General features: G+C 35.7%; 1 protein-coding gene across 1 annotated transcript; it reads left to right on the top strand.

The window, feature by feature from the left end:
- The first annotated feature begins 2,397 nt into the window (after positions 1 to 2,397).
- LOC114543754 (protein ALP1-like) lies at positions 2,398 to 3,150 on the top strand. The gene has a single exon (XM_028562606.1). The coding sequence runs from the start codon at positions 2,398 to 2,400 to the stop codon at positions 3,148 to 3,150; it is 753 nt and encodes a 250-aa protein (XP_028418407.1).
- The last annotated feature ends 24,262 nt before the right edge of the window (positions 3,151 to 27,412 follow it).

Below are 27,412 nucleotides of genomic sequence, written 5' to 3'. Positions count from 1 at the left end.
ACGGGAAAACGTGCGTTAACGATAGTTCGCTGAAACAGCAAAACGAACGGATAACGAACGGGTAGTGAACGATCTGTCATAACGTTTAACGAACCCAAAAAACGTTTTGACGAATTCAGCTAAAAATGTGAACGTTTAAAGTCGAGAATACGAACGGATAAATAAACGTTCAATCTGAAGCCGTTTGAACGATTTATGTTTATGAACGGTTTTAAAGAATTTTGAAATATTTTCAAACACGTAACATGTGTTGGCGCAAGTATGCGTGTACATATAAATAGCTATACCTTCATTTGAATGTTTAACTAAATTTATTAGCTTAACTACCTAAATCACATTGTTTTATACTTTATATACATATATATATATATATATACATTTGCATTTTGCATCAAAATTCGGGTTTATTCGTTAGAAAGCCTTCAGTTATCAGTACAAATTATCATCGTTATGTCAAATTAATCAATGCATCATCTGCAACTATACACATCAAAATATTCAGGGCGTGTTTATTTGCAACAACGTTACAGATGTTTAAATCTCTCCACGGACAAACTAAATGTATGGGTGGTTAAGGACATATAAACACATGCATGCATCCGTTTTATTAACACGGCTCTAAACCGAGAGTAAACGAAGATTGCAATAAATGGCCTGGCTTCGATAATAATATCATAGGCAATGTCATTGGTCACCGTCTCAGTTTAGTTGAGTTTCAGCTACGGGATACATATTTTATGTTAAGCTAAACACAAGAGATTCCATTGTTCACTATTGCTTATACTCTTTGACGCGCAAACGACTAAATTAATTAGCGCAAGGTCAAGTTGTTTACAGATGATAACCAGACATTAAGCCCGGCGCACACTGGAGAAAACAGCGGAGCTGAACGTCACTCGTGGCTGTTAGCTGAGCTGTTTCCTCAGGTGTGCGGTGTCGTGTTCCGCGATTTTCGCTACGCGTGCCATGAGCGCAGAATATTCAACATGTTGAATAATTTTGTGCACGAGTGAACATTTCCTCACAGTGTGCGCGCGTTCTGAGCTATCAGCTCATCAACCAATACCAACGCGCATGCGTCTTTTCCATGTTTTACTGAAGTCAAGATGGCCGATGTCGATGAAAATCTAGACTCGAGCTCGTCGGGAGATGAAGAGGTTTTGCTTTCCCTTCTGATACTGCGGCGGAGACGAAGGCGTTTGAGAGCAGCTAACCGAAAGACTTGGGTTAAATCCTGGGTTTCACGCCGCCAAACCCATGGGGCATGTGCGAATATTGTTCGTGAATTGAATTACGAAGATCCAGAGAAATTCAGACAATATCATCGCCTAGACAGAACTTCATTTCAGGAAATTTTGACCTTAATATACCCTTTGGTCGAAAAGAAAGACACTCACCTTCGCTGCTCGATAAAACCCATTGAAAGATTGTCCGTGACTTTACGTTTTTTAGCTACAGGTTTGTCTATAGTTTGTTTCCCAGTTTTGTTGTATTATTGTCAATAATGATTACTATACAGACACGGAGTTTACTAATGAATGCCTCTTTTTTAAAACTTATCATTTTCAGGAGAGACATTCAGAAGTCTTTCTTTCGAATATCGAATTGGTGAGAGAACAATATCATGCATAGTAGAAGAAACATGTCAAGCCTTGCATGAAGTTATGAAAGACAAGTATTTAAAGGTATAAAATTTTATTTTGTAAACTGTGTAGCTATAAAATATTAATAACAAGTATCAGTAAAAGTATATTAATATAAATTATATAATGTATTGTCCTTTTCAGTAGTGATCCTCTCTGTAGGGCATACTATTTTGCCCATAAACTGGAGGTTGTTCGCTTTGTGGGGTACCAGGCATGATTGGGTGGAAATAATTTCTCTGGGGTTGGGGTTGTATGACTGTTGGTGTCTGTACTTCCTGGGTCAGTAATCCAGCCTGAGCTTGAAAAATAATATTATTTATTTTGTTTTGTGCCAAATTGCTTGCCACTTTATCCAATTCAGACAAAGCTTTGGCAACATAATTCCCAAAAGCATCATAAATGGTGTCGTTCCCTTTTTTTTTGCTTGTTTGCAATAGACTGAGACAAATTCTTGATCAGGTGATACTCCTCCTCAGCCTGTTTCTTTCTGGACATTGCTCGTTTTTTCAGTGGTTCACTTGTTGATCTTCCAATGCTCTGATCACCACTTTCCTCTGTTGGATTTGTTGGGCTACTTGGAAATAATTGATCAGGAGAATCATCATCTTCACCCTCATCATTTTCTTTGAAGCTTATTTCCGAAAATGGAGTACTACAACTAGCACGGGAATCCTAAAAATTAAACTAATATTTTATTTTCTTGACTCCAAGTAATAAAGAAGATTGGCTACAAATTGCATCAGAATTTAACATGAAGTGGAATTATCCATGCTGTTTGGGAGCTATTGATGGGAAGCACATTGCTATTCAACAACCAGCTGATACAGGCTCTGAGTTCTTTAACTATAAGCACCTTTTTAGTGTAATTTTATTTGCCATGGTTGATGCAAACTACAAGTTTATTTATATTGATGTTGGAACAGCTGGCAGAGCGGGTGATGCTGGAGTTTTTGCTGATTCTGCATTGAATAAAGCACTGAGAACAAACTCTTTAGATCTTCCAGATGCAGTTGCCTTACAAGGGATATCAAAAATGATACCACATCATATTGTTGGGGATGATGCCTTTCCTGTAAATAATCGTATAATGAAGCCATACCCTTATCGGAATTTGGAGAAAGAGAAGCGTATCTTCAATTACAGATTGTCAATAGCACGAAGAGTTGTCGAAAATGCCTTTGGCATTTTAGCTCATAGGTGGAGGGTATTCCTAACTACCATTAAACTATCACCCGACAAAGTTAAAGACATAATTTTTGCAGCTTGCTGCTTGCACAATTTAATGGTTGAAAAGAACAAAGCAAGTTATGCATCAGCTGCAGACCTTGAGAATGCAGATCATACATTGGTCAGAGGTACCTGGAGAAACGACCAGGTTTTGACTAATATGCAACCAACCACCCTGCACAATGCAACAAAGGATGCCAAAACTCAAAGGGTACTTTTGACTGATTATTTTAATAATCATGGATCTGTCCCTTGGCAAAGCAGTATGATTGCTTAGCCATATTGCTTACGCAAACATGTATATATTGTAAGAGTTATCACTACCCTATTATCAACTGCACTGTTATTATACACTTTCTTTCTCTTTGTACATAAATATATATATACAAACTGTTTCCATGCCTTAAGTTCTTCAATGTATGTGCTTACCAAATCAATATTTGAAATTGAAGCCCGAGTTGCCACATGAGGTGTGAGAAACTGGAGTTTCTCAAGCAGCCATTGAGTGCGCTTGGTCACATTTTTTCTTGCACTTCCACTAGCTGGGTTTTTTTTTGCTTTGCTAAAGCTGTTTCTCGCTCAGAGCTCTGATTTTAGCTTTAACCCACTCACCTATAAATAATAATTGAATTTGTTTATTCAATCACAGATAACTTAAAATTTTTGATAAACAATAAAAAATGTCAAATTCTAGGCAATATTACTACTAAACCGTCAAGGAATCATATAAAACCTGCTGCACTGAGAGGCATCCTTGCTAGAAGGCAGAAGTGTACGAATTCCCTCATGCAGTATTCTTATTTGAGTTATTTCTACAATAACACTAATAAATCTGAATTATCTTACATGTTGTTCCGAGTTTTTCGGCCAGTTCTTGAAGCGCCTTATCGCGTATCTCCCGGTTCTTAAAGTCTGGACTTCGAACGTCGTACAGACAAGGGTAATCGGGCCAAAAATCGGCCAATGTATCTTCCAACACTGCTTCAGCAACTGGTGAGTTGTTTGCCGCCATCTTGACTTCAGTAAAACATGGAAAAGACGCATGCGCGTTGGTATTGATTGCTGAGCTGATAGCTCAGAACGCACGCAAACTGTGAGGAAATGTTCACTCGTGCACAAAATTATTCAACATGTTGAATATTCTGCGCTCATGGCACGCGTGGCGAAAATCGCAGAACACGACACCGCACACCTGAGGAAACAGCTCAGCTAACCGCCACGAGTGACGCTCAGCTCAGCTCAGCTGTTTCCTCCAGTGTGCGCCGGGCTTTAATAACAGTTATACAGAATATCGCATACGCAAAGTTCGTTTGTATGCAAACCAGCGTAGTAACGTGTGCTTGAATGCTGTCAAAACTTATTTGGTATAAATAACCTACTACATTAAATATCCAAACCATTTATGCACGTGAAAATCCACATTTAAATTTCAGATATGCATTGCGCGGTAATAAAATATTTAAAATATAAGCTATTGGCTTATTTACCTAGTGCACACAATATGTTCCGTGCGGCAATAGCCTCTAGCTGCGGTCAAGCTTGTCGCAGAATGTCGCCTATACACAGTAGTGTCAGTAGCAACTAAGGGCATCATTAAGAATATTTTAAAATTTGATAATAATCTATTTTATCGACTGCATGCACCATCGCTATATTTTCTTCGCAAAGGTAAAGCTGCAATGTCCCTATTTCTGCCGCCATATTTTTTCATATAAGTGATATGTTTTGTGACCATACGATCACATATGCATGTGTTATATACTGACTGAATCAGTATATCGCTAATTAATACTTTTGATATTAAATATATAATACATATAGTAAAATTAACTAATCAAGATTATTTAAGACATGCATGAAAGCATTAATCCATTTTGTCTTGCGAAATTTTTTTATATCATATAATTATATATATTTCGAGGTAGCATCTACCCTTTTTTATGAAAAATGTCAGGAAAATTTGTAAACAATTGTTGTTTCAATGTAAGTAAATGCATCCTATAAATTGTAACCACCACGGCCCAAGCTAACAACTTAAATTCCAACCTCAGCCAAGCCATTTTCAAGGTCTGGCAACCTTTCATGTCATGTTTATTCGGAATGATTGGATGATCGTGGCCCAACTTGATTCCACCGGCCATGATAAACAATCTAAAAGGTTATATTGCAGTGCGCATTTATATTCGAATACATTTTACTCACGTTAACATATACATAAAATGCAATTGAGAACGTTTTGTTATATACAATTGCATGATCATCTATATGAAATCTTACTTCGAATGCGTGTCATATTTCGATATATGCATGGTCAAAAAGGAGCTACAGTTTAGCGAAGCAAATACACTCAAGGGAAAAAAAACTTCAGTTTAAATCGAGACAACCGTTATAGGAATTCAGTTGATGATTTCATGGATAAGCCTGATTTCAATGCTTGCAGGAAAATAATTGCAAGCGCGCCTAATAAAGTGGCCCCGTCATGACTTTCCTTATATCATAGCTGTTTCATTTAGTGTTCATACCTGGTATTAACCTTTATATATGCACGCGTTAAAACGCCTTGACTTCTTCATATATGCTAATATCCAGCAAATATTTGGGACAGTCTTCGCGAAATTATTGGTAAAGATCTTTACCCCCGCGCTCATGCACGCATAAACAGTTGATAGGCGCCATTTCAAATTTGCTCATTTTGCCGCTTAAATGTTTAATCTAATATGTTGAACCAAATCCAATGCGATTGAACGAAATTCCGGCAAACGTTTCAACGAACGGTATATCAAACGGTTGAATGCTTTTGGACCAATTTTCAAACGTTTTTTCCTAAGCGTTCGAACGGGCAATTTCGAACGATGAACGATCTCGAAAATCATTTCAACGAACGCTTCAAGCGTTTGAACGGCAAACGAACGGATAACGAACGATATTTTCGAACGAACGAAATAGCGTTAACGTATGTTTTCCCGTGAAAGGTCACAAATATCGTTATTATATTATTAAAATATTGAACACATGAGATCAATTACGTGTCTTTCTTTATATGTATATATATATATATATATATATATATATATATATATATATATATATATATATATATATATATATATATATATATATATATATACACTGTTAATTTGAAGGTGTTAATTTAGCACCAAAAAGGTGTTGAATGAATATGGCAAAAATAACACCTGTCGAGGTGCTATTTAACACCATGACCTGGTGCTAAATTAACTCCATCCCTGGTGCTAAATTAACGCCCATTCTGGTGTCAGAATAACACCTTTGGGTGTTTAAATAGCACTACATTTGGTTTAAAGCAGCACCTTTTTACCTACTGCAATTTAATGTGCAGTTCTACAGCAGTAATCTATATCTAAATCAAAATTAATGACACTTATACAAGGAAACTAAAAATCAATATATTTGGTCACGAGTTGCATTATATTTACAAATTGCTCCTGTAGGACTATTTACAAAAAACAACCAGACAATTATTTACAATTTTCGACAATCAATGTCAAGTTCTTATAATGCAACATTACAATTTTCGACAAGTAATGTCAAGTTCGTATAAATTTATTCCACAAAAACTCACTTCCCAGCAATGTTCTTCCATGGCCATATTTTTATTATTTGTATGTCCTCATCTGTATATGGAGTCATCAACCCTAAGATAAATTTATCAATATCATTAGTATTATTAGCAAGTCAAGTCAGCCCACAAGGTTTCTAGCATAAAGAGGAGAGATTTCTCCTTTAGTTAGACCTAAAGCAACCACAAGCTGTGCTCTTAATGTCTGTTTTGAAAAACAAATTGTTTATCAATATCAATAGCAGAAAATCTAGTTAGGTTACCAAAACTATAATAGGCACACTAAGCATTGGATAAAGACAATCTAAATTGGCAGATTTTGGGGCAATAAACTACAAGTGACATTGTAATTTTGTCCTTGGGAAAATTATAGTATATTAATTGCATGATTTACCTGATTCTCTGTGCAGCTAATCTTGTTTCTTGTTCTATCCTGTTCGATAAGAACCAATACATACTTCTTGGCCAATTTTTGGCATTCCTGATTGAAATTTGCCAGCCATACCATGGACCAATTTGTTCTTGCACATTTCACTTCCACTTTACCTGCAACAAAATAATAGAATGTGTTCAGTTGCAAACCTTACTTGCAAAAGAAAATGTTTTACTAAATTATGGAAACATACTTTGTTGTTTGACTAAAATATAAATGTGAATTTGAAAAATGACAGGCTAAATGGGAACTCTCAGGTAATCTGTAGGAGATTATATTTCTTACAGTAATAATTTTATCAAAAAGACATACACAGGCATTGATTTTAAACAAATAACTTGCTCTCTAACATCAAATTTATCAAAATAGAGCAAGGATTATCGTTAATATATGAAAATAGAGCACGGACAATCGTTGATATAGGATAAAATATCGCTAAATTATGTCAATAATATAAGAGACAAGCGAAGACGCATAAAGGTAAAGTAAATATGAATAGATACCTATTATTGCAATGATATTTCTTTGACCACAGCTTCCTGAAGTGATCGCAGTAAAGTAGAATACGTCATTTGGCTTCTCTAGAATAGAAAAATAGCACACATTTGTTTGTTTGGCGATTTAGCCGTTTGACTTTGAGCGAACATGGATACTGTATGTGTCTGTATTTCATCAAATTCAAAAACTCTTACCAAGATGTTTTGAGATAATACCACAACCAATTGCCTTGAAATTTCGTTATAGGAGTCCGTTGTTGTTCAGGATATTTAGAAGTACAGAAATAGTTGAGTAAATACGCTCAAAACGTCTTTAACACAGCAGCATAAACATCTCGATGAATATACGATTCAGATGAGTTTTCAAACGACGCGCTCAAAAAATTGCATGCAAGCGCCTACACGTGTCATATTTCGTTCCTTATACATACATCGTATGCCTATACGCGATTGCGAAATATTACTTTTTAGCAATCAATACATAGCACAAAATAACATAGTTTGATAAATAAAAAGGACAATCGATCAACTATCGATGTATCTCGGGGTTTTTATATATAGAAACGTAACTGACGTATTCATAGCTACAAGCCGAATTTCCATGTCGTCTTTTAGATAAATAGTGTCGAAAACGCACGGGAATCAAAAATACAAATTTATTTTCCAATAACTTAAAAACAAACAAACATGCTCTTTCCCGGCCTATCCGCCATTTGGTGTTATTTTGACACCCCATATTTAACTCCCTATATGGCGTTATTTAACACTTTCCGTCGGCAAAAGAGGTGTCATTTTGGCACCTAACAATGGGCTGGTAATATGGTGTCATATTACACTTTTAGCGTAATCCCAGATTTGGTGGTGTTAAATTAGCACCGAAGTTGGTGCCAAAATAGCACTTTCTATTTAACACCACCGCATGGTGTTGATTTGGCACCTACGGTGGTGCTATTTTAACACTTCAAAATTAACAGTGTATATATATACACCCATTTGCAAAAACGTTGGCCGCAGATAGATAGATAGATAGATACTCAAAATCTAATTAAAATTGCATATGCATGTTGTGTAATAGGAATAATTAAGAAAAACTTAATCGGGGGGGGGGGTAAGCCTTGCTAGGAACTCTTGAACCGCGTATTAATTGATCTAAAAAAATGTAGTCCCATCCAATTGATCTATTCTTCTCTATTATGTAAAAGATCGTATTGTTGTGCTCTATTTTGAATCGATTAGCGTGTTGGTAAGTTTATATCTCAACCGTTTCCTTTTTAATTTAAACGACGACCTACAAATTGCAGGCACCCAGCATAGATAAGTCATAAGTATAAAGACTTAATTGTTCAATGGCGCATTACCCTTATAACTCTCCCTTCTGCAGCGATAAACTAACTACCTTTGTTTCGTATTGTTAACGCAGCCTCTCGCAAACAGTATTTATCGAGCAAAACGTCAATATTTGTAAAGTATAATGTCTGGAAGAAAGGTAATATACTAGACAATCCTGAGGAGACAATCCTCAATATTGATGAGAACAAAACTACAACTATATGAATATCAATAAATTGTCGTTTAAGATGGTGTGCTTTTTATATTACATGCACAGCCAGACAAAGAGATATAGATGGATTTGACAAATGTCATAGTAAGCGTTATTAACCCGAAGGATACTCGACAGTTTAAGAAAGTAACACTCTTTAGAATCTTTCTGCTTGGTAAAGAATATAGAACAAATGCAAGAGACGTTTCTTTCCTACTTCGGGGATGAAGTCGGTGCGGCCTCAGAGAAGGAAATTGAATTTGGCTGGATCGGCCAAAAAAATAGTAAGAAGCACATGAAGACGGAAAGCGATTTCGAAGATGCTTTTTGCTATTTGGAGGGGACTAATAAGGCAACCCTCTTTGTAGCAAAGAAAAAAGGAGGCAGGCAACAAGCACTTTTTCGGTGAGATATTTTTGCTTTGTTTTAGAAACGTGTAACGGGGCTTCTCTCAATATTGAATGCATGGTTGATTTTAGCTTATGTTCATAATTAATCGTCAAAACGTTATTCAAATTTGTTTAGACACCAGCGAAAGCGATAAACTGTCTGAAGACGACAATTTTCTCACAAGCCGTTCATCTAAATCTAAGAAATGGAGAAAAAGCAGTAAATGTGCACGTGAGATATTTAATAAGCTAGAAGAACTGCACGGGAAAAATTATCCACGTGGACATTTGATGCTCTGGACTCAAACAATGGTACGTATGATCATGGATATTTAAATATATTAGCAATATATGGCATAAATAAAATTGCAGCTGTCTGTCTCGCTGGTATTAATTGGGGAAACAACACTAGTTTTATTAAAATATATCCACATGCACCATGCAGTGCACATGCGCGTACAATATAATTATATTTTGTCATATTATAACAACGTGCGGTTAAAAGAATGCATGTACACATATCTGAATTTAAACCAATTAGGAAATGGGCCATCACGATAGTTATGAAATGGCACCTAGCCCTTCCTATTCTTGGAGGAGCTAATCAAAATCAACGAAAAGCAACACCAGAGAGGATCAAACTCTCACTGAAGCGTTTGCCTCTGCAGTGGTAGCTAATGCCGGGATATTAAAGGATCCAGCTAACGCAACTACTGAGTACGTCAAAGAACGCACTGGTATGAAATTTTCACTGTAAAGGTATATAAGCATAACATTTGACTTTTTATGCATTTTATCGCCAGTTTAGCTTAACCGATATGTTTTTTATTAATTTTTCTTTGCATGTAGAGTAGCCGAACACAGCTGATAAATCAAATGAAATCACTTCAAGAATTAAGGAGTTTAGGTGCCTTGGACGAGGAGGAATTTACTGAGCAAAAACAAATCATTGTTAACGAACTGTGGCGTTTATAATCGACATGTGCAGTTGTTGTGATTATTATATATTGATATTTGTTATGAACTTTTAGTCATATTTTATAATTGTTTTATTTTTATATTTTAGTTGTGTAATTTCGTTGTGATATCATATCAGTAAGAATGATTGAAATATGCATGCATACTGATTTATTTGGAGTGACAGTAAAAATGATATGCTCAAGATACAAACTATTAAATTGGTTTTAACAAGTTATAGGTAATTAATGCACATAAAAGTATCACTCGTTTTAGTTATATGTAGCCGCAGTGTCGAAACCAGGCCCATAGATCTGAGTTAAATGCATGGCAGAAGGCAAGTTGAGCCAACAATCTATGGTTATTTGTTGACAAGAATAAGATTTCATGTTCCCTGATCCAGTTCTTTACCTTTGCAAAAACCATCTCGATCGGATTTAGTTGTGGACAATACGGAGGAAGTAAAATCAACATTGCTCCGGTTCTCTGAATTATATCTTTCACTTCTCTTACATGTTGCACCGGATGGTTATTTGAAATAATTAGCCGAATTCAACGTTTTCATCATGGTTGCAATATAGTATCAGTAAAGTAATCTTGAAATAAAATATAAAAACATCTTTCTTCATATAAGGCTCTCTTCCTGCACTTCTTTCGTAGAGTGTAATTATATAAATCTACCACAAAACTAATGTAACTACAGAATTTGCGTTGAACCCGTCGTATGGACTTAGAATTGGCGTGAGATCACGTTCCATGACTGTAATAAATCTTCTGGCATTCATAGACTTCCCGTTAACTTAATGGCTTCAATTCCTCTGACTGAAATAGCTGCGGCGATTGAAAGTTTTGGGCCTGTCTTCCAAATATACTGTTTCGTCGCAATGGAACCACGCGGACTTGCACCATAATTTCGTATGATTCCTGGATTCTAAAATGGCGATTTCCAAATACTTAGTTAGCAAGAGCATTAACGCATGTATTAGAAATTCTTGGCTAGATCTTCCTTCCCCGAAAAAAAAGCAAGATTATCCGATATCGCTGGTCTAGACTGAATGGAGCTGGCATTTTAATAAACGTTACAGCTGTACATAATAAGCTACATATCAATTGAACCTTATAATCAATAAGCGTAATTGCGTCTAAAGTTAAGTATTTTACTTCAAAACGTAACGACTATTACGAATACAATATAGAAGCGATTAATTGGAATTACGTTTTGTTTAGCTAAATGGTTTCAGGAGGTCTTAGTAGGGACTCCCCCCCCCGCTATAAGTCGCGTCAATTATCATAATATACAACATATGCAATTCTAATTAAATTTCGAGTATCTATCTATCTAACTATCTGCGGCCAACGTTTTTGCAAATGGGTGTATATATATATATATATATATATATTATTATATATTATTATATATATATATATATATATATATATATATAATTAAAATTATATATTATATATTTTTATATATATATATTTTTATATATATATATTTTTATATATATATATTATATATATATTATATATATATATATATATATATATATTATATTATTATATATTATATATATATATATATATATATATATATGTATAGAGTTTGTATACTACAGGGTGTATCAAAAAAAATGTCCCGAATGTAAAAATTCCGTTTTTCAGGATATTTTGCAGAATTTGGCAAATTTTTGTGTTCCTAGAGATAGTTAAGACTGGTATATTATAGTTATCTGGTATAACTAGGCCAAGTTTGGTTTTTTATTAACAAAATTATGTTACCGGGATGGTGGTTCCTTTCCACTGATATTGAGAGGGCTTGCGCGCGAAATTGTGAAGCTGAAATTGAGATATTATTTAGCTGTCTAAAAGTAGGAAAGCTTTTTAATAAACTGTCAAAGTTTCAGGAAAAATGATGCATACTCGGAGCAACGCGCGACCCCTAAAGGTACAAATATTTCATTGCGCGCAGTGGGTTAAATGCATCCTTGATTTTAGCGTGACCGATCTCATACAAGGTGGGCAAATGAATAAATTAAAGCGAGAAACTGAACACAAAAAGAAAGCGATTTATTCCTGATGTTAATCCTCAGCAAGTCCACCATTTCATTCTAAGCAAACTGCGGCTTGTCTGAGCATACTAAACACTGAACAACGAACTATTTGTCTGTCCATTCGCCTAGATTTGCCGGTGGTAGCGTAGGTGATTTGAAAGAAAGAATTTCGAAGGAAATGGATAATTTGAGGCAGGACAGACAAATGTGGTTCGCCGTTCGGTGTTTACTATGCTCAGACGAGCCGCAGTTTGCTTAAAAAGAAATGTTTGAAATGTTGAGAATTAACATCCAGAATAAAAATCTTGTTATTAACTGGCTTCGTCTTCTTGTTCAGTTTCTCGCTTTAATTTATTCATTTGCCCATCTTGCATGAGATCGGTCACGCGAAAATCAACCATGCATTTAATCCACTGCGCGCAATGAAATATTTGTCACTTTTAGGGGTCGCGCGTTGCTCCCAGTTTGCATTATTTTTCCTGAAACTTTGACAGTTTATTAAAAAGCTTTCCTACTTTTAGAAAGCTAAATAATATTTCAATTTCAGCTTCACATTTTCGCGCGCAAGCTCTCTCAATATCAGTGGAAAGGAACCACCCCCCCCGGTAACATTTTTGTTAATGAAAAACCAAACTTGACCTAGGTATACCAGATAAGTCTTAACTATCTCTAGGAACACAAAAAATATCCAAGTTCTGCAAAATATCCTGAAAAACCGAAATTTTACATTTGGGACATTTTTTTTATACACCCTGTATTTTCAGGCTGTGGATGAGAACATTTTCGACTAATTGATTTGGTCATGGTAAGGGTTACCATGCAAGAATGTCAATCATCAGTAATCAAGATGACAATCCAAAATTAATATTTAACTGCATGCGTAACTGTTTTAAGGCAGAAGAGTAGAAAAAAGCAGAAACATGAGCACTTACATAACACAAATGACCCGTTTTTCTAGATGTCCAAAAGAAAAACTAATTTATCGGGAAACGACGAAAAGAAGAAAAAAGCGCGAGAGAACTTAACTGTGGATCTCACGGAGGACGATGAAATCTTTTTTCCAACAATAAAAACAGAAAACAGCGAAGAAAATTATCACATTTTCCAGTGATCCCGAATCAGTGAATGAGAACAGTGAAAATGATAATATGTCTTACTCATTTGACATCGATTTGCCTAATCTTGTCCATTACAGGGGTGATAAAAGACTTCCAATTTACAGTTATTCGAGTTATCCTGACATTAAAAAAATATTCCAGATCTGTTTAAAAAAGGATATTCATGCAGAACGAAAGGGAGAAATCAAGCCAACAAGCATTTCTACAACCTCATCCTTCGTTGTCGACAGAAAACTTGCAAAAGTAAAGCATCCGTTTGATATTGAAGCAGATGAAACACTTGGGGACTATGAGAAAAAGAGCAAACTAGGTTTTATGAAGTTATAGTTACGGACGGAGGCGAACTTTTTATCAGTTCAAAGGTCTCGGTTAACAAAGACGACAATGGCATTATCGTTGGTGGTACCTGCAGCGTCCGCGATGGTTGAAATTGGGTTCGGCAGATCGTAGGCAAGGAGCATATCTACGCTGTAGTGAGAAAGAGAGCAGTGCATAAGAATACGATGAAAATGTGTCAAACGGCATTTCAAGAGAGCACTCTCTCAAGAAAAAAGTGAAAGAAACGGTTCATACAGATGTTCGTGCCCCAAGGATTATTGAAGACGAAAAATCGAAGGATCTGAATTTACTTGACTCTCCATTACAGTCAACCACTATTCGGGATACCAAGCAGCTGTATAATTACCGTTATTTGTATGGGGAAACAAAAACCAGATCTAGTATCGATCAAACTCAGGAAGTTATCCTTAAACTCCTTGAGCAAAGATCCACTGCTGATGAAATGGACCCAGATTTGCTTGACAAGAATAAAGCGTTCGTCAGAGAATTCCTGTTAAGACACGAGAAGCAAGCTTGTTTTGTGGCATATTTGCAACAGTCTCACAGATATAGAACGCTTCTCCACAACATCAGCAAATCCCAGGCTTACTACGCCTTTGGCTTTTGACACTACATAACATTGCAAATCATCTCGTGACACAAACGACCTACAAGCAGATGTCAGTAATTGGAAGAGAGAGTTTAAGGAATCCCTGGTTTCTAGGTCCCATTTCTGATCCATCGAAATCAATCAGCGCAAGATTTTGCACATTTTTGGCAAGCAGTGAAAAGAGGGAATCCGGCTCTTACCAAAATCCTTGCTTTTGGTACAGATGAAGACGAAGCACTTTCTAGCGGCATTCTTAAAGAAACGAGTGGAAAGACCATTCACCTTTTGGGCAAAGAGCATGCCCAAGCAAATGTAGATAAAAAATTGCAGTCGTTAAATTTTACTTCAATCCAAAGAAAAATTATAGTGAGTGATATTTTCAGGGGTGCCACGTGCAAAGAAGAAGATTCTCTTTACTGAAGCGAAAGTACTTTTATTTACAACCGTAAGCTATTGCAACTGAAATCAAAATGGCTTCAAATAGAAAAGGAACACACCAGCAAGTGTCCCGCGAGTCAGTTCGTCGATTATTTTGAAACTTATAAAGAGAAGAAAATGAGGGACAAAATTATTAAAAAAGTTCGAAAGCAAGCTTCCATTGACGGAGCGTACGGCCAAAATCCAATGAGTAGCAAAACGTCTTACAAAAAGATGAAATATCCTCCCACGTGCATTCAGAGGGCCGTAGTCATCGAGACCCGACACTTTCAGAGTGCCTAGATGCCTTGAAAGCACGCAGTATCCGTTTATTTAGCAATGTTGTCAAAGCCATATATGATTATGGTCCTTACGTCCTAGCACCAGCCTACCACATGTTTCGTAAAACATATGCCGATTGTAAAGGCATGTCATCAGACGGACGAAAGGTGCACATCACAGCATTCATGGCTTACATTCCAACCGAACGCTTTCCGTATCGCTTCAAGAAGCTTCGGTTCTAAATGATGTTTTGCCTCCTCACCTCTTACAAGATGCTTTTAATAAAGCCGAAGAACTGTTAAACGAACCCAACTCCATCACTAAAGCGGCTACAGACGATGATCGTTTACGCACAGTTAAAAGCCACAATGGATCCGTACCATTGATTGTTAATTAAGCCATTCCATAAGAACAGAGACCTCTTTCAGTGTACATGCAAGGTCTATAAGGCATTAGGAATGTGCTGTGATGCCATTGCCGTCGCAGATGAGGTCGGAGTTCTCTGCAATTACCTTTGTGAACTATGAAAAAAACTTGGCAAGCGAAAGAAGAGCGCCGGTAAAAAAGCCGTCAACTTAACAGCAGCTGTCCAATCTGACTTAAGCTCTTCGCTGAAAGGTCACAAAAAGAGCGAGACCCAAAAACTTTCACATAAAGACCGGCCACAAGTGATGAGTCCTCTCCCACTGGACCAGTAAAACAACCCAATGTGCAACAATCATTGCCCACGAACACGCTTGCTGAGGACAATTCCACCCGCATTTACCCTCCATTCTTGTCAACGGAATGTTTATTTCAGCCCGCAAACCAACGTGTTCTCACTGATGCACACTCCGCCATTTTCAGCCAGCCTAGCATCGGCATTCCGCAACCACATTGTCGCCAACAAGTAGTTTTAATTTACAGCAGCAAAGCAATGCTAGCAATCACATTTTGATTCCTGGAAGTCCAGCATGTCCCCATACCGGTAAGAATTAGTACTTCTGCCAAATTCCGTCACAAAATGCTTTGGCTGTCATCAGGGGTTCACTTCAGGGTACCGAATATCACCTAATAACCTGATCGTTAGGTATATCGACAGATTTAAATCTTAATGTTAACTTCCTTCAAAATAGCTAAGTAGTCAAGTTAAATGGACATTGTAATACTCCTCAGTATTGCGAAAAGTAAAGTCTGAAAAGGTGGGGGGGTTTACAACATTCAGTTATTACGTTGACATGATTATGGTTTGAGCCATTTCCCAATTGAGCAGGGTACTGGGTCTAGTCGCGAACCACAAAGTATCTATGGACTGTTTGGAAGGACAAATGATTTCAGACTAATATTTCCTGTCCCTCCAAACAGTCCATATATACTTAGCGGGTCGCGACTCGACCCAGTACCCTGCTCGATTGGGAAATGGCTAATTGATTACGCCTTAAACAAAAAACTGTAGTGTTTGGTATAAGATTAACTTAGATACGATATCAATCATTGTTTTAGTTATAAATTTACTCGTTTAGCATCACCAATCTTGGGAGCTTTCATTTGAACAATTTTGTTACCTAAGGCCAACCTCGTGCCCAGGGTCTTTCGTAGGCTTTTCTGGGGGCACAGTTGGGGGAAAGCACTGCAATGAAAAGTGCCCTGCGGCGGAGGTTCACCTAAGGCTAGGCTAACCTGCTTTGAACACTAAAAACCGGTCACTGATGATTATACTACAATCTTCGACAAAGTCGTATGCGCATTCTTTTCTTTTTATATGTACCTAATCCTTGTTCCCTCTAGCTGCGAAGTTGAGTTTAAGTCATATTAAATTTCCCGCTTAACATAACTTCACGTTAGTAAACTATTTTGTCCGAGATTGTAGTAACCACTAACCAGCCTGAATCTTAAATAAGTCCGAGTTAATACTTTACTATAATAAAGACTGTAACTAAAAGATGCCTCTGTACGGTCTTGTTGTTTTTTGTTTAAATGAGTTCAAATATTTAAAAAAATTACTCGTGTTTGTGTTTTTTTACTCGTTTTCATAATTTTTGGGGTCTTTTTGACTCGTTTTCGCTCGTGTTCATGATTTTTTTACTCCTGTTCACTCGTATTCATGATTTTTGGACTCGTGTTCGCTCGTGTTCATTAATTTTTGACTCGTGTTCATGATTTTTTGACTCGTGTTCATATTCTGGAGTCGTGTTCTGACTCGTGTTCATCCGTGTTCATTCGTGTTCACTCGTGTTCTGACTCGTGTGATGTTTTGGGACAGATCTTCCTGCCAGAGGATCTATACTAGTCTCATTCTTCCATCAACTGTTCCTGGCATGAATTTGAAATGTGTATAATACCTCTCAAAATTAAGACCGTTTTTAAACCTCTTAAATATCAACTGAACTAATATGTACATTCAACACTGCTAAAAAAATGCAGAACGTTATAAATGACGTTTTTCAAAAGCAGAAAATTCTCAATGGAGGAATGGATGAATAAAACGTACCTCGATTATCGCCTTTAGAACCATGTTAGCACCTTTCACAATTGTTGTCGACGGATGCTGAAATTGTTGAGGAACGAATTCAAAACCAAGATTGGTAAGAACAATTAGCGGTGCAATAGTAAAACATACGTAAGCTAAGAAATGGTAAAATTGGTACTATTTTTTGCAGTTTTATCGTAAACCTACCTGAAGCAATCGATAAATGCAATGACCCATTTCTAGACAAACAAATAACAGACTTCATGAGTTGCTCCCATGCATGGGTCAAGCTAGTGGACGTGGTAAAATTCACCAAAAAAGGTAAAGAGAGAAAGGCTATTTAATCAACTCTCAACCTCAGTCAAAGAGCAAACGTCAGAAAATCAAGCAATCCACTTATAAATAAAACTCCAGTAGAACGATTCTAGAAGAAAAGTTTTCATGGTTAATCTATTTCTTGTTTTTAGTTAGAATGGTAGTCAAAATTAGAAAGACAGTTGCTACGAATCACAAGCTGGGTTTTGCAGGGGAATTTCTCTTCCAAAACAAGGCTATATACTACAAGAGGATGGAAAAATAAAGTGCAAGGTTCAGTGTAGATTATAGGCAACCAACACCGCACATCTTACCACGTTTATTGTGAGAATTCCTAACCAACTGTTTAGAAATTTTTCAGAGGAGAACAAAGAGCTTTTGTTTATCTGTTCTTGTCAAATGTCAAAGTTATTGTGCGTTGGTTATACAAAACAACGGTATTGGTATTGCATAAAACAACAGAATTAGTTTCGATAAAATTGGATCTTGTTAACATGCAAATTTCAAAGTTGGCTGAGTTTACGTATTTCGTTTCTTCCATCTATTTAGCTCGGAAATTTCGCCGCTATATTCTTAACGAAATACTCTATTTTAAATTTAAATATGTCCGGTCTGACCATTTTGGCCGCTTAAAGGAAAGCCCTGTCTTTACCTGCAATAGAGCACACACAACATGTCGACAGCGGCGTGAGTCACGGCTTCATTATTCCTCTTCAAAGCTTTCACAGTTTTCACACCAACCTTCTCACGCAAGTGAACTGGTTGAGTAAACAGCGTGTGTTGTGGTTAAAGATAAACGTTTGTCACCTAGTGAGCGTTGTGAAAGCGCGAAAACTGCTTTGGATCGAACCCAACTTCTCAAATCGTTAAACAGTGCTTCGAGATCTTTATCTCATATTTTGTTTTGGTCTCCTGCAAATAGACGAAACTTTTTAACTATTTTATGTATATATAGAACACCTGTGAAGGTAATAGCAGTCAGAATGTGTATACTTTAGGGTTGAACACTAAATAAATTTATTGGCAAAGATATACAATACCTTCGTGAGCAATGAGCATTGTGATGGCATTAATGATAAGTCTTTCTTTATTCTCCGAGAAAAGTCCCTACAAAATATTTAAAATCGTTTAAAATATATATTGGAGTTTAAAAGACTTAATATTCCAGCCGTACTTCTGGCGGGAAAATTTCAAAACTACCATTTCATGGATTCGGACCCAGTCAACTCAGCAACCAGAGTTACCGCAGCCTAGTCCCTAGGCTTCTTAACGTTCCTTATACGCAGCGAGGCGGGAACTGAGAGGCCTAGAACAAAATGTTTTGTATTTTGGCTAAAGTGGGGACTTTTTGTCCCCACTTTCTGTATTGAGGTCAGTTTACGATCTACGACGCAGTTAACTGGCCTTGTTCGACGTCGTTAGTCAAACATTTTCTTGAAATAAGCTACGCGATATTAATTATACTGCCAGGAGTCGAAATATTCATACAAACGTTTCAATGTCGCTCGCCGTCAACGCTATCGACTATCAAGTAAACTCGAGTCCGTACGTACATGTTTATGATTATAATAAACTTCAATCCACCAATTCATATTTTTCTCGCTTCCTTTATAACGGTTACTGTTGTAAATTTCAAGCATTTACTTTAAAACAATTCTAATTTCAAGTTCACAACATTAAACGGGCCGTTAAGATTAGAAAATATTTTGTGTTAGGCCTCTCGCGGCATTTCATTCGGTGACGTGACGGAAATATAAAACACGCACAATGAGAGGCCTGGGTCTAGGCTGGAGTTACGGCGGTTTTTAAGGAGTACTATTAGGGTTTTGTGTACATTTGTGCACAGAACAGTAGCAGGATAGGGTATTTTTATTAAAGCTATACTCTTTGCCTTTCGCTATACTGGATAAACCAGTTTAAATGTACCGTGTTGTTTGCAGACGTTTTAAACCCTGCTAAATGTTTTCAATTAGCAGCTGAAATGGGCAAATGTTTTCATTTAACGTAACTATGCAGCCTAGCAATCGTTTAGTTTACACTAAAGGCTGCTTTCTACTTACGCGTTTTTTATACGCATGTACACATACGGAGAATTTTAAATGCTTTTAAATATTTATTAATTAACATGCATCTAGGTCGATTTATTCACTTAGTTTTTTCAAAGGTAACATGTATAAGGATTTAGATTTTTACGTGCGTGTACGTGCGTATGAAAAACACGTGAGTGGAAAACAGCCTTAATCCAGATTTTCACAGAACATTAAAACTCAATAAAAAGGCAATAATATTCTCTACACAGGATTTTGTCCGCAGAAAAGTACAAGATAAGAAGTTGTCAACTTACGTCTTGGGTGACTGCATGAAGTAGACCGCAGTAGGAAATATTGCAGTTAACTCTGTACATAGCTTCGGTCAAATTTCCTGCAAGGAACCAGTCATAAGAAAATATAAGCTATTGGAGATATTTCAAAAATTTAAAGTGAAATAAAAAGAGAAATATTTCACCTGGAGACGCAGTGAGGAATTTAAATTACTGCTTTCTACTTCTTCGTCAACAACATTATACAATGGACCCCAACGATAACCTTGAAAAATGTATCATCTTAAAAAAACAATTCTCTTTTTGCTGTATGTGATGTATTGAACTGGCTAATAGGAATAATGCTATTGGCTGATACTTGACGAGAAGTGTAATTGTTGGTGTGTTATATGAGATCACATACGTCAGCAGGAGAATGAAATGAGGGATCGTATTTACGGTAATCATAGCAGTACGAGATTTTCATCAGGAAAATTTTGACCATAATTTTCACTCAATCATCTATGAATAAGCGTACAGTACTTCTCTTCGTTGGGGTCGTTTTTACACAAACATCTCTGTTTCAACTGGCTCTAACACCATCTAGCAAACCAGTTAATAATGTATCCCTAGATTGAGTGAAATACAAACATTCAAAACAAGAAATATTTTTTATAGCTTCATACAAAATTTGCTTTCTTACACTACCTGTCAGGAGACGAGTAATTTCTCAGCCGACCGCTTGTGTATTCCGCCCCAACAACTGAGGATGGTTTCGATAGCGAATAATTGAAAATATCTGACAGCAAAAGAAGTTTGAAAACTATGATATACTATTCGGTATGTATACGGTATATTCTGGAAAGTAACTGCAAAAATAAAACTATTTTAATTCGGCTGGATACTTTTTTGCAATTGGACACGTTCAAAATAGAAACGTGAAAGACAAAAATCGATAAAAGCAGTAAAATTTAATCCAGGTCAGAAGACATGGAGTGTTAGAAGTGTTTGGAGTGTTTTCTTTCAAGGTCAGAGATGAACAATTACTGGAACTGACATGGAATGTCGCATGACTTAATGAGCTAAGGGGATGAAAGGAGACGATATTGTACGTTTCTAAGAAACACAGCTTTCTTTGAACAGGATCCTAAATTTGAGAGTGTCAAAACGATTTTAAAATGAGAAAAAGGATAGACTCTTAGAAGAATTTTATTAACAACATAACTCACTTTACTCCGAGGAGTTTCTTTATAGACGCTGAATTCTGACATTGATGTGATATGTTCGTCATCACTGAAACGAAAAATTTGTCATTTACTGTCATATCTCACATTCTTTACACAGGACAAACCAAATACTGTCTTAATAATATATCATTCAACTGTATTTTCCAAATTTGTTTTAAAAAACGACTCCACTTTGATGGAACTTTTCTTTGCCTAAAACCGAGGCAAAAGAAATAACAAATACAGCTCAAAGTAAATTACAGACCTGGAAAGAATTTTGTCAAAAACGGTAAAAACGTAAACAAATAAAGTAACATGAATGTAAGTCATTTTGTCATTTACCTAAAATTTGTTTACTTAAAATGTTCACATACTTTATCGTAATGTCAACGTTATTGAAAAAAGATTCCATCATCTTTTTCAGCAATTCCTCTCTCCTGTTTGATGTGAAAAGATGCTGGAAGACAAAAACAAAATTGTGCACAAAATGTAAAACTTCAATTTTCAGAAATAACCGGTATCTTATCCTTTTGTTATTATATGGCTGATACTAGCAGCATCTGGTACATACCATTCTGCTAATAACCACCACAGACAACAACAAATCCCTTAAGATATCTGAGACCTAAGATAGAAATGGAATTAAAGCCTAAGTTAAATTATTGCAAATCACAAATATTCAAATGTCTGGCAATATCAAGTATCATACCAGTGCAATCAGTTCTATATCTTTATAGTTGTAAGAAGCCAATTTTTATTATCTCTTTAATCAATCTGATCCAGTGAGCCTGGTGACACCTAAATTGAACAAAATTGCTTCAAAAATGGCTAATAACAAGGAATATATATATGTATATAAACACACAGGTAAGTTATCAAGAAACTTGAAAACAATAAAAGTACCTCTAACGTGAGTGCAACCTTTCGTTCACTCCAATGTAATTTATAACCACTAAACTTCTACACAAAAATATGGCATATGTTGATGTTGAAATAGTTTCGAAACGTTAGCTTCAGTTAGCTTACACTTTAATAAGAACCCACTTATTAAATTAGAAAAGGAATATGGACCTAACTTTTTGAAGACAGAGGGGAGGGGGGGCATTGATACCATGATGAATTACGATTTTGAATTTATTGCGAATAGTTTCATTTTAGGGAATGAGGTATAATTAACCCGAACATACCATATCACTTCCACTTTTATGACCAGCAAAGTCTTTGTAGAACTTTTAAAATATAATAATCAGTGGTTAATTGACAGATTGTACAATACAGTAAAACAAAGGTACGAAATAATAAAAATTACACTTCCTTACTAAAGCCTCTGTGATAAGGTCTTCTCTGCGCTCAGTAGAAAATGTAATATTCTGAGTCTTTTGCCTGCTTTGTCTATAAAACAAAAACAGTTTTTTTACAAATTACCAGCAGTTGTCAGTTTCATTTTATCTCAAGATTGACAACTGACCTTTTCTCCCACCAATGATAACTTCTGTTGGTGCCTTCAAGCTTGGCAAGATGTTTAGAAAATCTTTGAAAGCCCATTAAAATATTTTTGAAAATTTGTCAGTTAATAACTTACTCCATGTGGTTACCAACCATTCACATGTGCAATGACAAAACTAGATTGAGAACTTTATGGCTGCAGTTATATTCCAGTTGCCAAAATACATAGAAAGACAGAATGATAGTTGTCAGGTGTGGAAATCCTACATACAATAATTTGCATGAAATTATGGAAATGATAATAAAATCCTAAAAGGACATAGGAATGATTTCAACATCATTTGTTAGGAAAATCAGCAAAAGAACCTCTATTTTGGAGTTGGTCTGAATTCTTGACATTTTGCCAAAACTTTCTAATAGTTGTTTATCATAACAAAGAGCTATTATATATGTTAGGCATTTGCAAGCAAATTCCAATTTGAAACCCCAGGATCATGCAGCAATTATATTGTATCAATATGGTGGAAGACAGGAAGTCAGGATACATATCATGTCAGATAAGCCCATGTTGCAAAAGACATCTTAATCAAAATTTACATCAAAATGACTTTGACAAACATTGACACTCAGGTATTAAAGTCACATACTCGGTTAGAAAACTTGTAATTTGTAATAACAAAAATATTACTATTACCTGGTATTATTTAATATACCAGAGCAGTACTTGAGTGTGAAAGTACAAAAGTATCCAGAACTATTACACTTACACAAAATCGAAAACATTCGATTGCAATTCCGCCATGATCTTTGGCGCATACCCGATTCGTGAACTTTGACGTCGGGCGCGTGATGAAAGGACTGATGAAATATTATGTGGCAGATCACTAATGAGGGTTATAAGGCCGTGTTACGAGTCACGAAATATATTGTAATAATTAAATAAATATGTAATGCATAATTATACGGCACTAATAATATAATGCTACCATTAAATTGCTCTACGGTTCTACGGATTTATGGTTTTATTGTTTGATGGTTCTACGGTTCTATGGTTCTATGGTTCTACTACGGTTCTACGGTTCTACGGTTCTACGGTTATATGGTTCCATGGTTCTATGGTTCTACAGTTCCAGGGTTCTACAGTTCCAGGATTCTACGGTTCCATTGTTCTACGGTTCTATGGTTTTACGGTTCTATTGCAATAAATACGAAATTTTCTAAAATCTCTAATAAAGTATATTATTTACTCTCTTTCGGTTTACACTGTCTTAAAATTCGTAAAAAACTAAAAAACGATGTAATAAATCCAAAAAAGGCAAAGCGAGACGATGTTTGAAATTTCAAATTAAAATTTTGCCTTCTTTTGTTGTACGGTTTGTGCCAGCGACACACTAATCCCCAAATATGTCGATTATGCGTCCACTCTGACCTCGTACTCATATAATTTCGGTCAGTGATGCATTACGTAACATTGGTTCACAAGGGAATGAAAGATATTACTGTCAACAATCGGCGTATACAATAATCATCAAACCATGGAAGAAAAACAAGATATTTCACCTATGATAATTTGGAAATATCCCTTCCTGCTGCTCAATTGTGGTGGAAGAAGTAAGTGATAACCTTGTTGATGTACATAATCTTTACGATTATTTATGTTTACCACCTCTATGATACCTTTAAGAAATGGATCTGACTTGTTAAACATATCAATAATTCTATTTTTCTGATACAGGGTTCATGGAGCATAAGAATGCCTGGGGTAGAAACAATTTAAGAAAAAATCCTGCACTTTAGCTTGTTACAGAGGTAAGTTTGCTTTTAGTTTACAGCTTTAATATTGATATAGGTACTATAATTCTTGTTTACAAACATCCAAGTTGATAATGACTGCCAAATTTCTTTGTTCGACATAATACCCATGTGTGCTACTCGCTACTTTTAGTTACCTGCAATATTTTGTATAAAATTCTCATTGATATTTTAGTTAATTGACAGAGTAAGGGTTCTAAATTACCATAGAGGAATTTTCTTTCACAATGTATCTAGCAAACTCTATAACTTTCAGGTAAAAGCAGAATTTTAAAGAGTAAACCACAAGTTAATCCATGATATTGTGGCAAATTTCAATCCATTGGATTGACAAAAAATTTGGACTATGCCAAGAAATGTAACAAGAAACTACATTGTTCTTATAAACAGAGTGGAGAGAGCAATTACTGGGAAATCAGGTAAGTCATGCAATTAATAATAATTTGTCCAAACCAATGGCAAAATTATAGTATTATAGCAATACAGGCTATTGCTACATGAAATATGCCTATTTATAATCTAACTTAATCTATCTTGATAAACAATTTTTTAACAGACATCCAGAGCACAGTTGCTTCGATTTTGAAGGAATTATTGAAGAAGAATGTAGGAGAATCTCAGTCTCTCTTTTTAAGATTTGTTCGGTAAGTGTAAGAACCTTTGTGGGCTGACTTTGTTTTTTAAATACTTTTAAAGTCTTATAAAAAACATTGGTTTCTTATTAAAGGTTGTTGATTCCATAGATCAGGATAATGATTCAGAAGACATTTCAGACGTTCAAACTTTGATGATTGCGGTGGAGGGCAAATGTTATCCTATCGAAGAGCACTCAACATTATTTATCCACTAAACATGGAGTACATTGCTGGTGTGGCAAATGGAAACTGCTCTGGTCGGCAAGCCTTAGGACAAAAACTTTGAAGGACGTTAAGTACCCTAGACATTTTATACATTCTTGTACATAGATTTTCCTGTCACAGCATATGTAGAAATAAATATTTCAAGTCGCATTTTGTATACTTCGTATGATTATATAGCTTATGCTATTTAGTCGCTCCAATGCTAGCGCCAAAAGTGCAAAAACTAAACCACACAAACTTCGGGTGTTAAATAAGACGATGTAAAACTGATGTGTAGGTTAAAATACAAAAACTAGACATCGCCTTAAAGGTTTTTTTAAATCAGCATTTGTTTGTCAATAATTCGATTTTCTATCGATTTACTTATTAAATTTCAACATGACACTTGCCAAGCAAGTTACGTCATGCGCACATTGGGCAAAAAAAACGTGTGACTCGATTTGGCTTCAGTTTCATATCTGTATTACAAAACAAACACGACAAAAAATGTTCGCTTACATGATTTCACTACATTTCGTTATCTATAGGTATTATTTACAAACATTTAAAAAATGTACTATTAAGTTAAGCATGCCGTCACACTAAAGAGTCAAAAGAAACATATGCATATAAAACCTATATAGGTGATTACAACAAATTTTAGCAAGTATACAAATAGTTGTACCATATAGCAAAATTTATAGGTATGGATGACAATTTTCATAGCATGGATAAGTTACAAGCAAACATGTTGAAGCAATAATAATGTTACAATATATAAATACATTACTACCGTTTTTTTATGCAATCAAAATGTTCAACAGAGCTTATCTCTTTAAGTCATCCGGCTGCCAATAGTCCAGGTTATGAACAGTTTTTGACTTTTGATACCATTTCAGAGTCATTCATAAAGAACAATGGGCTGGCATAAAAACATATATTTAGCATGATATGAATACATGTATCTTTTACAGATAATACCACATAAAATATGGTATGTATTCATGGAAAAACTAGATTTAGGCTAATCATTATTATAATATAAGTCCTCTTTGATCTAAAACTTCCTAATTATCAGATTTGCTCAGTTACCATTGGTCTCTCATTTATTTATTGAATCCCCTCATGTCTTTCCCCATGCAATGTTGCAAAATTCTGTTCTAATCTAAAAGGACAAAAATAATGAATTAACAAGGCTAGCAATATAGCCACAGCAATGACAGCATTATTAGTGTCATCATCAAGACAATAATAACTCAAGGATAAAGGAAAATTATGCTGACTTTCTTCGCCTGGCACCAATAAAGTACTTATTGAGTGCCATTGTGCCAGAAATTTGAATACTTTTAATCTTAACAGCAAAGAAATGTCAATGTTTACCTGAATCCCTTTGTCTGAAATGTAAAAATTGCAAAATCGATCTCTTGGTAAATGAAAAACCGGATGGTTTTCCTGAAAAATCAACGCAACGGCTGGCAACCTAGTAAGATTTTGGAATCTTAATTCATCTCAGAAGCAGGACAATATGGCCAATAATGCCAAGGAAAATGCTTGTTTTTGAAGCAGAGACATTGTGTGAGAATTACCGGTGTTTTTTTAGTTCTTTTTAAGGCATCACCCTTGAATACTCCATCAAATCCACCTTCGCCAATCAAGCCATTCTCGATATAGTAATAAATCGCTCCTGAAAGTCAAAAGCAATTGCTTGTCAATATAACTGAACAACTAAAGAAATATGTGAAGTAAAATGGATTTTAGAATAAAAACGCAAACTCTAAAAATTTTTGTAGCGATAGAATGGACTTGCCTTTTGACTTGCAAACTTCAACAAAGTTTTCCCCATCGACAACTCTAGTGACGCCTGGCACAATTGAAGGTTGGGAAGGTTTGAGAAAATAAATGGGCTTACCAAAGGATTGTTTTGAAATTAAACTTTCATA

This window comes from Dendronephthya gigantea, unplaced genomic scaffold (assembly GCF_004324835.1).
Source record: "Dendronephthya gigantea isolate DGI-Jeju-01 unplaced genomic scaffold, DenGig_1.0 000539F, whole genome shotgun sequence".
NCBI lineage: Eukaryota > Metazoa > Cnidaria > Anthozoa > Malacalcyonacea > Nephtheidae > Dendronephthya > Dendronephthya gigantea.
This window is presented reverse-complemented; position numbering and strand designations above follow the sequence as displayed.

What these genes read in the sequence shown, in the direction of transcription:
- LOC114543754 (XM_028562606.1), top strand. Translation starts at nt 2,398, where the DNA reads ATGAAGTGGAATTATCCATGCTGTTTGGGAGCTATTGATGGGAAGCAC.